The sequence below is a fragment of the Alosa pseudoharengus genome, unplaced genomic scaffold, assembly GCF_046254945.1.
Source record: "Alosa pseudoharengus isolate Yale_2024_CS ecotype anadromous, Long Island Sound unplaced genomic scaffold, YU_APseudo_1.1 YU_APseudo_1.1_scf_7, whole genome shotgun sequence".
NCBI classification, from domain to species: Eukaryota; Metazoa; Chordata; class Actinopteri; order Clupeiformes; family Clupeidae; genus Alosa; species Alosa pseudoharengus.
In genome coordinates this window covers 1,730,347-1,745,915 of record NW_027468859.1, presented here as the reverse complement: position 1 = coordinate 1,745,915, position 15,569 = coordinate 1,730,347, and the positions used below count along the sequence as shown (strand labels likewise).

The window sequence follows — 15,569 nt, the reverse complement described above, 5'->3', positions numbered from 1 at the left end:
TGTTGCGCTAATATTTTGTCTCCTGGGGGATTTTTAATGTTTGTCATTGTCAACATCATTCACTGATAATGGTTCGTGAAAGTCTTGATATAAGGTTCTGTAAATAGCAGTGATTAATTCACTCTTTTTCTTTCTTTGATTGACAGGGCTGACCCCCAAATGGACCCTGGAATCTAGCTGTCTTCATGGAAGTAACTTATCACATGCTGATGCTGCTTTTAGAGTAGGCTATCCGTTCAAAAAATAAAGTAAACTGTCAAATAAATAATTCTGTCTAACTGTTTTATTTCATTGCATGGCTATCTGTTGCCCATTTTTTCTCAATGCAACCCAAATACTGGGTTTGGAAAACCCGACAACTGGTAATTTTAACTAGCAGTTCTGTTGATATAACCCAGTGGTTTGGGTTGAATCTATACCCAATATACTGTGTGAATTTTACTCAACATGTATATAGTTATAACCCAGCACATTGGTTACCTTTACCCAGTCTATTGTGCCAATTTAACTAATGTTGTGTTGATATAACCCAGCGTTTTGGGTTAGAATCATACCCAATCTGCTGGGTTTAATAATGTACCCAGACCATTGGGTTAGGATAACTCAATGTGGTGTTGGTCCAATAGTTAACCAGCGGCTGGGTTATATTTGGGTTATTTTTAACCCATCATTTTTTAGAGTCCAAAGTTCTCAGTATCTCGTTTTAAATGTCAGGACCCTCAGAAGTCTACCAATGCAGTGTGGAGTTATTTGGAACATTTTTAATGGTGTAAAAATAGCGATTTAGCTGCATAGGTTACGCTATGCCCCCACAGCTAGCTGAAAACCTTCGGCGCAATTCGGAATACTAGGGGGTGACCGAAGGTGCCTATTGGACACATGTAAGTACTCGGCAACATCTTTCAGTGCAGCTAAGGTCAATTTCACACCGGAATTCTCCTTTAACATTTTCAACCATGTCACCACGTTATAAAATATATCCTCAAATTAAAAAATAAATAATATACATGTAGCCTAATATATGTCTCTATCAGTTTTATCTACCGCTCTGGTTTTCACATACAAAGCAACACTGGCTTGATTGGCTGTGCTCGAGTCTCATTGCTACTTTTTCTACCGTTCACTATAGGTTCTCGGCAAGTTCCAGTAATCAACCGATCACATAAGCCTTTCTAGTGCATAAACTAGATGATTATATTCATGGAAATGTTATCAATTGGAAAGTATTATATCACATACCTACAAATAGCCTACACATAGGCCTAATGTTATCTTGGTAGTTACTTTAAATAAATGCTTAGAAGTAAATAACTGTAGGCTGCAGGCTGTCACGAGGATGAGACCAAATGTTACTGTAGGCCAGTGGTTCTCCAACTTTTTCTTTCATTCCCCACTTTGATCAAGGGGGCATTCTCGAGCCCCACCTGTCCCTCATCGCTCTAAGAAAGTGGTAGGTCAAGCTTAAAATTGTCAAATGTATTGACATAATGACAAGTTCTAAATATATCCTCTTCACCAGAGTTCCAATCTGCTGGTGCTGCAGATGTAATAATAAATAAATACATAATGTGCCATTGTAAATTAAACACACATATTTCTGTTTTCCAGCAACATATTAGGAAGCATAGGCCAATATTTTACAGCATTGTACAATATATTCAATGAAAAACCAACATGCTGCATTAAATGGATCCATAATCCAGTGAGCGCTGCTGGTTGGGAAATATTTTTGAAATAAACTTTGCAGGGATGTGATGTAGGCCTATTGTTTAATACACGGGATCACAAGAGTGGCTCCCGAAGCAGACGTTTCAGTCAGATTCTCAAAGGCATAATACTGTTGCGATCGAGGCGCCTGTTCCATACCTCAAGTTTTTTGGTGAATGCAGTAATCTTATCTGCTAGGTGAGGTAGGTGCTTGTCTTTGCCTTGTAACTGAAGATTTAACTCATTGAGCTTTCCAAATATATCGCTAAGATAGGCCAGCTTCGTCAAGAAATGTTCATTAGTGAACGTGCTTGCAGATTCAAACATGCGCTCTTCCTCCAAGAAGAGGCGACTCGGAGCTCAAACACGCTCGAAAGCACTTTACCTCGTAAAAGCCACCTTGCCTCGCTGTGAAACAGTACAGCCTTTTGGTCAGCTCCCATCTCCTCGCAAAGTGCGGAGAATAGACGCACTTTTAAGGGCCGGGTCTTGATGAAATTCACCACTCTCACAACCTCGTTCAAAATCGTGACTAAGCTGCCTTGACACGAGCGCTTCCCTATGAATAACAGAGTGCGTCCATTGCGCATCGGGTGCTACCTGGGCCTAGGCTACAAGTTTTTTTTAAAAACTGTTTTTCACCTGGCATGTCTCCAGTTTGAGAAATGCTGCTGTAGGCTACCCTTTCATGTCGGCAAGTTTTATTCATTATAACCAGCCTTGTTAGTGCAACGTAGATGATGGCAATTCACATTATCGATGGGGAAGTAGGCCTATCTCATACTAGTCTACACGTCATATTATCTTAAAGTTGAGAAGTGAAGTGAATGTTAGAGAAGTGAATGTTGCTGGATTCATATCATAGTAGGCTAATAACGAAGACAATGCCAGGCTGAACGAGACTGTAACTGAGGGTAAGTCTAATATTATCAAACGGTCTAGATTCTCGGCAAGTTAGTTATTAACCAAGCCTTATTCTAGATGATTGCGTTCATGGCAATTTACACATTATTGATGGGGAAGTAGCCTACATCACATAGGCTACAAATACATCTCGGTAGTTATAAAGTTAAATGTTAGAGAAGTTAATGTTGCTGGCTTCAGACCGCGCATCAGGCTAGCCTACTTACTGAACGAGACCGTAACCGAGGTATAGGCTATGAGTCTATGTAATCAAAACGGTTGTCTAGGTTCGCGGCAAGTCGAGGCAACCAAGCCTCGTTTTTAGTGTATCGTAGACGTAGATGATTGTGTTCATGGCCATTCACATATCGATGCTGTCAGATCAAAACAACGTGGATCTAATTTGATTGGATGTCGTGCCACACACGTCATGCACACAGATGCACACAGGTGCAAAAGGAGATAGAGCGGTCAGTGTCGTGTGAGCATACTTTTTGATCTTTTGGTTCGAGGAAAGTAGCGAGTCTTTTCAAGTCAAAAGGGTCAAGTCCAAGTGAAGTCACGAGTCACTGATGTTAAAGTCCAAGTCGAGTTGCAAGTCTTTTTAGATTTTGTCAAGTCGAGTCTAAAGTCATCAAATTCATGACTCGAGTCTGACTCGAGTCCAAGTCATGTGACTCGAGTCCACAACTCTGGTAATCAGTAATCAGATTACTTTTTCAAGGTAACTGTGGCAACACTGCATAGCACTCTAGAATCTTTGGTTAACACTACAGTATGACGTTAGCAAAAGCCGGACGTCAAACTAAATTAGCTTACGTAAGCTACAGTAGCAGGCTAATGGTATAAATTAGTTTTACAGGTGGCTGATATATCAGACCAGACACTATTAATGGTTACAACAGTGGTATAATCAGATAGTAAATTATTTATTTCTCATCTCAAATCTACAAATCTAAGCAAAATAATGTCAAACAAATTATGTAGTGGCTAAAAACAATGTTTAAGTTTTTCCTGTAACCCCCTGTTTTCTTCCTATAAAACGATAGGAAACCACCTGGAGAATGCGGGTACAGGGTCAGACTCGAATCCAAGAAAATCCAAGTATGTTGTCGTTGAAAGCTTGTCGGTATTTATTGCAAATAAACATAAAGTACAAAATAAAGTTGCAAATTGTTTTAAATGTCCTTAAAAATGTCTTTGGATTGGAGTTCAGCTTTCTCGCATAGGCCAAGCTCCGGTAACGCAGATGGTTTGGAGCACTGTCCAACATCCATAGAAACCCACTAAACAGAATCATCAAAAGCAGCAAAATAACTGGACAACAGCAGGAATCACTCATCAGCATATACAACAAAACGTCTAAGCAAAAAGCAAAACAAATCACTTTGGACATCACACACACTCTACACAGTCAGTATGGCCTCCTACCCTCAGGCCACAGATACAGAGCACCTACACTAAGGACAAGTAGAGCCCTGTCAAGCTTTGTCCCAGCATCCATTAGACCTTTGAATGGCTGAACTGTCTTCTCTCTCTTTTAACACCTGGACTCTTTTGAACTATTATTTATTGTCCCTCCACTGTGGAGATATTAACAACTTATTTATTCACCAGGCTCAGCAAAGTTTTTATTATCTGCCATATGTCTAGTGTGGGCTGATGGTGTGTGTGTGTGTGCGCGCGTGTGTGTGTTTGTTTATTGTATGTGTTGTTGGGTATGGACACACCCTGCTGCTCCTCCACATGTGAAGTTCCTAACGGAAAAATAAAGTTCTTTGAATTGAATTTGAATTGATATGGGCTGCATGCGATGAGCTTGAACAACAGGACTATGGGTCATTTTACACTGAGCTTACACTTTAAGAAAAAAATAATCATTTGACAGCCCTAGTTTTTAGTCAAAGGCTACATTGATATTATGCCTTTGCTATTGACACAGTCTATCTAGAGATAGGCTGCCTCCAATGCCCATCTTGCAACATTTCGAAACCAAATTTCGCTGGTTAGAGAGAAGGGTGTTGTGAGACTTGGCCCATGTTTTTTGGGGGGTTGCCAGACGAAAAGTTTAAGAACCACTGGTATAAAATACTGTGTAATGCTGCATTACAAACTGGCATTGCTATATCTTGTAGTAATACCTAACAACAGACATTAGAGCAAACATATTGTAGCATATTGTTATTACGACTTCTTGACAACTGGAATGCAACCCAGCTCAAGTTTTCAAACGAATATGACATCACTCCAAGCCTACAAAATACCATGTTGTATTTGAAATGCGTAATTTAAATACATGTATCACAAATACTGTCCATCCCTGGTCGTATGTTAACATGGATGATGTTGAAGGCTCCTTATCATCATAATAACATATTTGAAGTATATTTAGAGAGACTAACCACAATTATACCTTTCTTCAATTTACAGCAACATTGAAGATTGCATTGGTGGGATCTGACTGGGTGAAGAAAAACAAAGTCTGTAACTCCCTCCTGGACAAAGATGTGTTCGAGACAGAAGCTACCACAGCTCCTACAAAGAATCATAACATAGCATTCACTAGATTTGTGCAGGATAGTGTTATTACTGTAGCCGTCACTGGTGAGCTATTCACAGAAGATCTCTCAGATCAAGACATCAAAGAGAAAGTAAAGGAGTGTGTGGCCCTCTGTGCACCTGGCCCTCATGCGCTGGTGCTGGTGGTGAACTCTCAGGACTTTGCAAAGAGACAGAGGATGGTTGACATTGTGAACTCTTTCTCAGAGCAGGCATTTCAGAACTCAATTGTCTTCTTCACTGACAAAGATCCCAAGACAGACAAAGAGGAAATTAAAAGCATAACTGAATTATGTGGAGGAAGGACATACCAGTTTAAAAAAAAAACACGGCGGGGTGCACTGAAGGCTATAAAAGAAATTATTTCAGGAAATAACTGGAGTTTTGTGACCTGTGATAAATGTAAAGAGAAAGAATCCACAGAGACACCTGAACCTTCCACTGAATGTTCAAAGCAACAGGATCAGGACGGAGAACCAACAAAGATTATTCCATCATCAAGTTGTAATGTTGGTGAGTGTGAGTTAATATACCGGTATGTTAAATTTATGTAGTAAGACATCTGTTAATGCTTGGCGATAGACTGTAAACTACACAAATAAACAAAATACTCTAAATAATGGACATTTTCTGATAGTAAATAGGCTATACTAAAATTGTAAAAATGAAATGGCTTCTCTTATTGATGGCACAACGTAAACCTGCAATGCATAAGCCATGGTATAAAATATCTGGCTCAACATTATCCCATCATCAAGTTGTAATGTTTGTTTGTTTGCATCCTTACATGTAACCGTGCCATACAGCTGTTTTTTTCTCGCTTGGTGCTGTGTCTGCACGTGTGAATTAATATTATTTGCTCGGAACATGTTTCACTGAGCTCTCGACTAATGGCACTATAATAACACCATACTGGTCAGTCACCAGAAGATGAAGTGCACAGGTTTAATTAATTTAATTATTTTGATAAAGATGGTTGATGTTGCTTAAACTGACATTTTGGCTCGGGTTAGCAATGCATACCAATATGCTACATGCTGCAAAAATAGTCTTCTTGCCAGCGCATACAGCCCTATTGTGGACTCGGAAAATATGAAAGTTAGCATCTGGCACTTTCTACATGCCAGGGACCCTTATTTCTAACTTAAAACGTTGGTTTACTCAAAATTTCCGGGTTCTCTTATCCCATATTTGTGATGTAGCCCAGACTAATGTTAGAGTGATGACTCAAAACTCTGAATAATTTCTCTCATCACATTCTGCATTCTTCTGCAGATTCAGGGCTAAACTTGGTGTTGTGTGGGAGCAACGCAGCAGCCAAGGCCTCAGCAGCAGCCCTGATACTGGGAGACCAGACAGAGTCCAGCCCAGTGTGGGGGAAGGGAGGAGCAGAAGTGTGTGGACGTCATGTTACTCTGGTCCAGCTGCCCTCTTTGGCCAACACACAGTTCTGCAAAGAGGATGTGCTGGCAGTGCAGCAGTGTGTGCGTCTCTGTGATTCAGGAGTGGGCGCTTTCCTCCTGCTTGTTCCTCGAGGTCCACTATCTGATGAAGACAAAGAGGAGTTCAGGAGAGTGAATCACTTCTTTGGTGAAAAAGTCAGGGGTTACTGTCAGATAGTGGTAACTGGTGAAGGTGTGGAGGACACTGAGGGTATCAGAGACATTGTAGAAGCTGGAGAGGGTATCACTGAAATCCCAAAAGTGCGTTATCACATCTTGGACAAGAACTCAAAGGTGCAGCAGCTGCTGGAGAAGGTAGAAAAGATAAGAAAGGAGAATGATCCTGGCTGTTACACTACTGACATGTATATCACTGCACAACTGAGAATTCACCAGAACTACCACATTCAGCTCGATGAGATCAGCTCACTGAGAGGCTGCAACCAAGGTAATTTATTCATTATGTATCATTTAAATGGAAAAGAAAACAACTTAGTAACCTTTTTTTTATAGGAATGCACCAACTCCTGATTTTTACGGCTCTCCCGAATACAGAATCCATCATTTAAGTTTTGGCCGAATTCCGAACCGAATACCAAATCCCAGTCATTTCTACCCGAAAGACTCAGAGAGGTACAATGAAAGTTAACACATGTTTTAATCCATCAAAGTATTTACAAAAGACATAAGCAATGAAATAGGCCTCGTCCTCGGTCCAGGTCACGGAGTGTGCAGACCCCAGTGGAATGAGACGGCAGGGGCGGAGCCTACCCCCTGGACAAGGCCAAACTGGTGGTGGTTAGGGAGGAAAAATCGGCACCTAAAAGCAGCAGACAAGTGTAGAGTCATGTTATTATAAAGACTGATGCAGACTTGTGATTGGTTAGCCTGGCATGTCATACTCAGAATCTAGTCAGAATATGAGTCACACAATTATGCAGCCTATGTTGAGTACAAATATGTCTTCTGAAGGCCTAAACAGAGCCCAGCCAAAAACTCCAATAAAATTTTAATCAACTTTGAGGGACAGCTATGACCATGCAGGATCATCCAGACCAAACGTGACGATTTTGCTACATATTATGCAGAATGCAAAATTTGAGCCTCCTACATGGTTTAGTTCCGCCCTCACCCTGTAAAACTGGCTGTTTCTTGGAAAGTATTAATCTTACATAAGAGTAATTTTACAGTGTGTCTCCTGGATAACATAGATACACCTAGTAATTTTTTCAGAATTGTTTGAGACCTAAGTGCATGGGCCCTGGTTGAATTGACGTGGAATGACCCAGGCCCATCTTCTGTTTGACTCACGTCACGTTAACCCATGCATTAAACCACATGTCACTGCTTGAACATACCGGTAGTTCACGTTGGCAATGGAGAAAAGGCTTAGCTTACTTCATTTATAACAGAAATGAACTCTGGTGCTAACATGTTGTAGAAACACAACCCACAACACTGCCTTTATGTGGTGCAAATCTCCTTTACTTTCGTTGGTTAGGCTATAGTCTGCAATTCACTAGGCTCACCGCAAGTGCATACACAATGTTATTGGCCAAGTTTTGCTTTAATCAAATTTACCTTCGTTTCTACCTATGGTTTCTACCAGTCTTTGCTTTTTTTTTCCCTGCGTCGAATTGCGATTGAGTGCGCATCTAATGTAACAGTGGTGTCTCTGCGGAGACATCCACTCTCCATGTTTCATTTTTGCTGTTGTTGCGAGCGAGCTAGTAGGCTACGATATGGGAAATACTTTCAATACGATCTGTATTTTCCTCTCCCTATACACATAAAAAAAAAAACGGTTTCATAGGTCTACAACTGTAAGATTGACTCTGACCGAGAGTTGGAAAACCCATTCATAAATATACGTTACGCGCAGACTGTTAGCCACTGTTAGACTTACATTTCTTCTCCCAAAATAACTATGCTAGGGTAACATTACTTAAAGACCAAAGGACTGATTACTGTGAAGTCCGTGTGCATTATTCGCTGGCGCTACCTGAACTGGCTATGTACTCCGGTAAGAGAGTCGCTGCAACCTTTGGTTTAGTTCAACAGATTTATTGAAATCCAGTTCAAGCTGGTGAATAAAGTGCTTGTTGCTTGCAATTGTATGTGTTCTTTGTGTGTTTAAATAGGTATGTATATGTGTGTGAGTGTGTGTGTGGTTTTCTGTAAATAAAGAAATACAGAATATATAAATATAAATTGTACATAAAGAATATAACATACATAAATATACATAAATATATATACATATGTATGCACACAATATACAGACTAATGAGCACTAAACAATATTCACTCTGCAATATATACATAATTGCTATGCAATAAATAATTGCTGTGCCAACAACCAAAATGCTGAACAGCAATGGGAATCAACCGAAGCCAATGCAATAGAAATCAGAAGTTGCACCGTGTCTTTATATACATTGGCCACTAGATGGCACTCTAAGACCACAAATGGAGCATAACAATAGCATTCAGGTCCAATAGTCATAGTACTGAATGTTATCCCTGCTGAAAAAAACAGCTAGAAACCAGCTGATGCTGGCAGCTGGTTTTAGCTGGTCTTTGCTGGTTTTCTTCCAGATCTTGCTGGTCTTTGCTGGTGTAGCTGGATATGCTGGCGTGACCATCTGAGGAAGCTGGTCATGCTGGTTTGACCAGCCTGTCGTGTGGGATACAGCTGGTGCGAGATGGTCATGCTGGTGACCAGCCTGCCAAGCTTGACATTGTTGGTGTAAGATGGTCATGCTGGTTTGACCAACATAAGCTGGCACGGCCAGTTAAACCAGCAGTGTAGACCAGCAACACCAGCTAAAATGACCAGCTTAAGGTGGTACGACAAGCAAAACCAGCTGAATTACCATCGTTAGGTGGGTAAACCAGCTGAAGGTATGTTTTCGCAAGATATTTGCTGGTCTAGCTGGTCAACCATCAAACCACCTTTAGCTGGTCAGGCTGTTTTTTTCAGCAGGGCCCTGCTGAAAAAAACAGCTATAAACCAGCTTATGCTGGTAGCTGGTTTTAGCTGGTTTAAGCTGGTCTTTGCTGGTTTTCTTCCAGCTCTTGCTGGTCTTTGCTGGTGTAGCTGGTTGGACTACCAGCTGGATATGCTGGCGTGACCATCTGAGGAAGCTGGTCATGCTGGTTTGACCACCCTGTCGTGTGGGATACAGCTGGTGCAAGATGGTCATGCTGGTGACCAGCCTGCCAAGCTTGACATTGTTGGTGTAAGATGGTCCTGCTGGTTTGACCAACATAAGCTGGCACAGCCAGTTAAACCAGCAGCGTAGACCAGCAACACCAGCTAAAATGACCAGCTTGAGGTGGTACGACAAGCAAAACCAGCTGAATTACCATCGTTAGGTGGGTAAACCAGCTGAAGGTATGTTTTCGCAAGAGATTTGCTGGTCTAGCTGGTCAACCATCATATGGTGGTCAAACAAGCTGGTCAACAAGCTGGTCAACCAGCAAACCACCTTTAGCTGGTCAGGCTGGTTTTTTCAGTAGGGGGATATTTGTGCAACAGGTTACTAGCATTACAACAGACATGAGCATGCTATACTGAAACTGTAGGCTACTAAAGTAAAATACTGTCATGTTGACTACACAAATCAAGATAAATGTAACACCAGTATGGATATAAGGTTGTACACTTAAGTTTTCAATAACGCACACGGCAACACAACAGAACGTTTATGCACATAAATATAGCTTTTGGCTGAGGATTGCTTTTGATATTGCAAGTGCTACTCTGAGAGCGGCAGGAAGAATAAACTTCTGCTGCAGTTACTTTGATATGATGTTCCACTAGCATATGAACTAGTTTACTGTTGATTTAACTACTGTCAAACAGCAATGCAATAGCATTAGCTAAATAACTATATATACTCTTTTGATCCCGTGAGGGAAATTTATCCCAATCCGTGAATTAGTGAAACACACTCAGCACACAGTGAACACACAGTGAGGTGAAGCACACACTAATCCCGGAGCAGTGAGCTACCTGCAACAACAGCGGCGCTCGGGGAGCAGTGAGGGGTTAGGTGCCTTGCTCAAGGGCACTTCAGCCGTGCCTACCAGTCGGGGTTCAAACCGGCAACCCTCCGGTTACAAGTCCAAAGCGCTAACCAGTAGGCCACGACTGCCCAAACTCGCAAATATGAGCTAGTTTACGGTTGTTTCACTACTGTCAAACAGCAATGCAATAGCGTTACACTTAAGAGACATAAAAATAGATCAAAGTATAACCTAAAGTTAGCTTATTTTCCCGCGATTACAGCAGGGTTAATCAGACAGCGTTGTTTGTAGACGTAGGTGACGTCACACAAACCAGCCAATCACACCACTGTTGCTGTGAAAGGGTCCACTTTAAAGCAACACCAAAGAACTTTCCCTCTGTCGCACGCACGCTATTTGTTTATCCAGCACCGGCTTTGCAAATAATGTCCACAGACAAAGTAGAATATGTTGCATGATTTATGAAAGTATGATGTATTGCGACATCAAACGCAAGTCAAATTTGTAGTTTCTTATGTCTCATTCCATCGAACTACAGATCCGCTACTCGATCTGGCAAACTTACATAGAGCGGTTATAGCCGATAGAGGGCTGCGAAGCAAATGCCGTTCACCCTGTTACAAGTTGATGAACCACTGAAACGATTTTCCCACTTCCTTTCCCTTCTTTTTCTTAATTTCATCCATTAAACTATCTGTGTATCAACATCCATTAAACTATCTACCTATGCACATTCATTCACTATTAAATAATTTAGCTATTTAAACTAATCAACTATGTAACTGTTCAGCCATTCCAACTGTCAGTTGTCATCAACTATGACTCCCGCCAACAGTTTTCTCTGCCCATAACTCTTTCAAAACTGTTTAAAAATAAAAGCCCTCACTACAATAATTCACTACTAAATAATTTAACTACTTAAACTATCCAACTATTTAACTGCTCAGCCATTTCAACTGTCAGTTGTAATCAACTATAAGTCCCGCCAACTGTTTCCTCTGCCCACAACTGTTTCAAAATAAAAGTCCTCACTAGAATAATTCACTATTAAATAATTAAACTACTTAAACTATCCAACTATTTAATTGCTCAGCCATTTCAACTGCCAGTTGTCATCAACTATAAGTCCCGCCAACTGTTTCCTCTGCCCACAACTGTTTCAAAATAAAAGTCCTCACTACAATAATTTACTACTAAATAATTTAACTATTTAACTGTTAAGTCATTCCAACTATCAGTTGTCATCAACTATGACTCCCGCCCACTGTTTCCTTTGTTTTGCATTTTATGTTATATGTTTTGCATTTTCATGCACTGGTAATTCCTTGGAATTACATTTTCTAGTTACTGTCTGTAAGCTCCACAGATGGTGGCAGGACATTGAATTGAGAATTAGCCTATTGCAAGGTTATGATGACGTGATTGGACAGATTGAAATCCTATTCACAAATAAAATGTATGATAAACATATTGCTTGATATTAGTATTATAACTAATTGTTTGATCTTAAAGATATACAATTTATTTGTGTCAAGAAATTACAGGTGATATACGCATTGTCCTGTTGGGGAAGACTGGACAGGGGAAGAGTGCCACTGGAAACACCATACTTGGGGGCTCTAAGTTTGAAGACCGTCTTGCCCCTAATTCAGTCACAACTGCATGTCAGAAGGCGACTGCTATGGTCAGTGGAAGACAGATAGTTGTGGTTGACACTCCAGGTTTGTTCGATACAGAAAGTGATAATGAAGACACTAAGAAAGAGATTAGAAAATGCATCGTCATGGCAGCACCGGGCCCACATGTGTTCCTTCTGGTCATAGCATTAGGGCGTTTCACTCAGGAGGAGAGAGATGCTGTGAAGATTATACAAGAGATGTTTGGTGAGGAAGCAGACAAGTACACTTTAGTGTTATTCACCAGAGGAGATGATCTACAGGGACAGCCTCTTGATGAGTATTTTAAAAATTATTCAAATATAAAAGCCCTTCTTCGAAAATGTGGAAATAGGTACCTTGCGTTCAACAACAGAGACAAAAGCAGCAATGACCAGGTTCCCAAACTGCTGGATATGATAAACACCATGCTGAGGGTGAATGGGGGTAAATGCTACACCAGTGAAATGTTCCAGAAAGCAGAAGAGGCCCTCAAGCAGAGGCAGGACAGAATCCTGAAGGAGAGAGAGGAAGAGATAAAGAAGGAGAAAGAGGAACTACAAGCAAAACATGAAGCAGCCATGAATGAACTTAAAAAGGAGATAGAGGAGGAGAGAAAGAGAAAAGAGAAGGAGAGAAGAAGGAGAGAGGAGGAAATTAAGTGTAAGGAGCAGGCCATGAAAGAGGCAATGACAAACTTAGAGGAGGAAGAGAAACGTAAACGCTGTGTGATGGAAAAGGAGTACAAAGCACACATGAGGAAGAATGAAGAATGGATAAAACAGCGGACTGAGGAAATACAACTGGAAAAACAAAGACAACAAGAGCAGTGGGAGAAGAAGATACAAGAAGAACAGAGGAAGAGAGAGGAGGAGGAAAAAAAGAGGAAAATAAGAGAGAGAAAGCAAGAAAAAGAGTGGCAAGACAAACAAAGAAAAGAAAATGAGAAATTTGACAATGAGAGAGACACAATGATGAAAAAAGCAGAAGAGGAGAAGCAAAAGAAACAGCAAGAATATGAAAACCGAGTCAAAAAAGAGGAGGAGAAACATAGAGACTTGGAGAAAAAGATCAAATGTGCAGAGCAAGGTAGAGTGAAAGATCTGGAAGAACAGAAAAGAAAGCATGAAGAGGAATGTAAAAGGAAGATGAGAAGGACAGGCAGGCAGAAAAGCAGCGAAGAGACGCTGAAGATGAACTGAGAAGGAAAAGGGAAGAAGAAGAAAGGAGGAAAATAGAGCAGGATGCAGAGTTCAAAATTACAGAGAAAGAGCTTGAGATGAGAAAGAAAGAGCAGGAGTATGCTGCAAAGCTGAAGGACGAGGAGAAAAAATCAGTAGATATGCAGAAACAGAAATCAGAGATGGAAGAACAGCTCAAGCAGCAGAAAAAACAGATAGAGGAAGACACTAGAGTCAGTGAAAAGAGGGAGAGAGAAAGCATTAAGGAACTAAAAGAGAGGCATGACAGAGAGAAAGATCTTCTGAAGAGAGAGACGGAGTTCGCAGCCAGGAGACAAGCAGAGGAGGAGTTTAATAAGGAGCTGGATAGAAAAGTGACAGAGGCTCATGATGAAGGACACAAGGAAGGACAGGAAGAAGTTGAAGCAGAGCGAACTCGAGTGGGTAAATTGTTTGATGGAGTCATAAATGCTTTCTCAGGAAAATCAGATAAAAAGAAATAAGACTGAATAACTCACACATTGTGACAAATGAAATGTTTGTTAACGTGGGAAGGCAAAATGTACTTACAGTTTGGTATTTTTGTACCATTTAAATTAAGCATCTTTTTTAAATGAGTGATACAGAATCCTGGAACATAATCTGTCTGAGTTGATGGAAGGAGTATAAGTATATATTCTCTTTTGATCCCGTGAGGGAAATGGGGGGGTATTAGAGGTATAGCCCTTGATATTTCTTTAACATTCTAATGTAGTGGGTAGCGGGTGAAATCAGGGCATCTTTGGCAGATTATGCCATTTTACAATGTTTTTGCGCATTAAGATGTAAATTTGAAAATCAAAAAATCAATTTTTTATGTGATTTATATTAACTTTAAGAATGTGTATTCTGTTAATTGTTAATCAACGTATAAAAATGTATGTTTTCGAAAGTTACATTTGTATGACAACAGTGCAAGGCCGTAGTCATGATGTCAACATTGGGGGGGACCAAATCTGTGGTGGGGTCTGAGGGACCCCCAAACAGAATGCACCCCCCCGGAGAGTTTTGTGAAAAGAGAAGGGTGGAGAAGAAGCAACTTCAATGGTCCATCCCTGGACCCGTGACTCCATTTGTGTTCAAAATGTATACTTTAAAAGAAATTACAAACTAGAGTATCTTTTGATAACCTCTATATTACACAGAATGTGGTTCTTTGACTTATTACTTACACCTGAAGATTTTTTTAAACTTAGGCTTAGACTCATAGGTTTGGAGCCTAAGATTTTGTCTTTTAGTTTAGATTTTATTATGCTGGCGGCTAATCACACAATTTTAACGTAGTTTGAAAGGGGCAGGATTCAGGAATAGGCTACTAAGACAGGCCCCTCTTCTGGCTGACTCACCTCATGTTACCCCTGTATGCATTATAGACTGGCTTCTGACAGAAATTACGTTTTGTGCCAACATGTACATGTAGAAACACTAGGCCTACTACAGCCTTTAATTGGTGAATGGAGGTGCAAATTCCTTTCTTTGCTGTCCGCGATTCACATTAACTAGGCTATCACGTATTGTAAACGTCGCCACATTTGATCACGTTTTGCCTGCATGGATGCGCGATTGAGTACGCATCTAAATAATATGCAAGATGCAACAATCATTTCTAAGAGGCCTATACACGGTAATTTCTGGCATTACTACTAGCATATGAATGCATTATTTATGTTGAAAGACGTGAAAGAAATGACACAGGCTTGCACAAATTCATTATTTAAAATAAAACGTTTCACTTTCGCTATCATTGCGAGAATAGGATACAATATGGAAAATGTTCCCTTTCAGTCTGATTGGCTCCAAACATGTATGGGATTTCCTTTCGGAGAAGTTTTGTGAAAATTGTTCCGGTAGCTTTTGCGATATTGTTGACAGCACTACCTCACCGCAGTAGGGTGCAGTAAATGGAAGCTTTTATTAGCGCACGCCACTAACGAAAAACTGAAAATCACCAGGACAAACCACTCAGGGGTGTAGGCTACTCTGCAACCATAGGTCACTAATTTGTGCGTTATTTATGTTTGATTACATTTCAGATACGTGTTGGTTTCCTG

The 15,569-nt window shown here is 40.5% G+C and overlaps 1 protein-coding gene across 1 annotated transcript in view; it reads left to right on the top strand.

The window, feature by feature from the left end:
- Positions 1 to 13,500, top strand: part of LOC143110250 (GTPase IMAP family member 8-like) — a 39,140-nt gene extending 25,640 nt beyond the window's left edge. Inside the window, exons 2-4 of the mRNA XM_076273138.1 lie at positions 5,041 to 5,682; positions 6,445 to 7,059; positions 12,179 to 13,500. Of these exons, the coding sequence (XP_076129253.1) occupies positions 5,041 to 5,682; positions 6,445 to 7,059; positions 12,179 to 13,500 (2,579 nt within the window). The remainder of the gene's footprint in view (positions 1 to 5,040; positions 5,683 to 6,444; positions 7,060 to 12,178) is intronic.
- Positions 13,501 to 15,569: the final 2,069 nt, after the last annotated feature.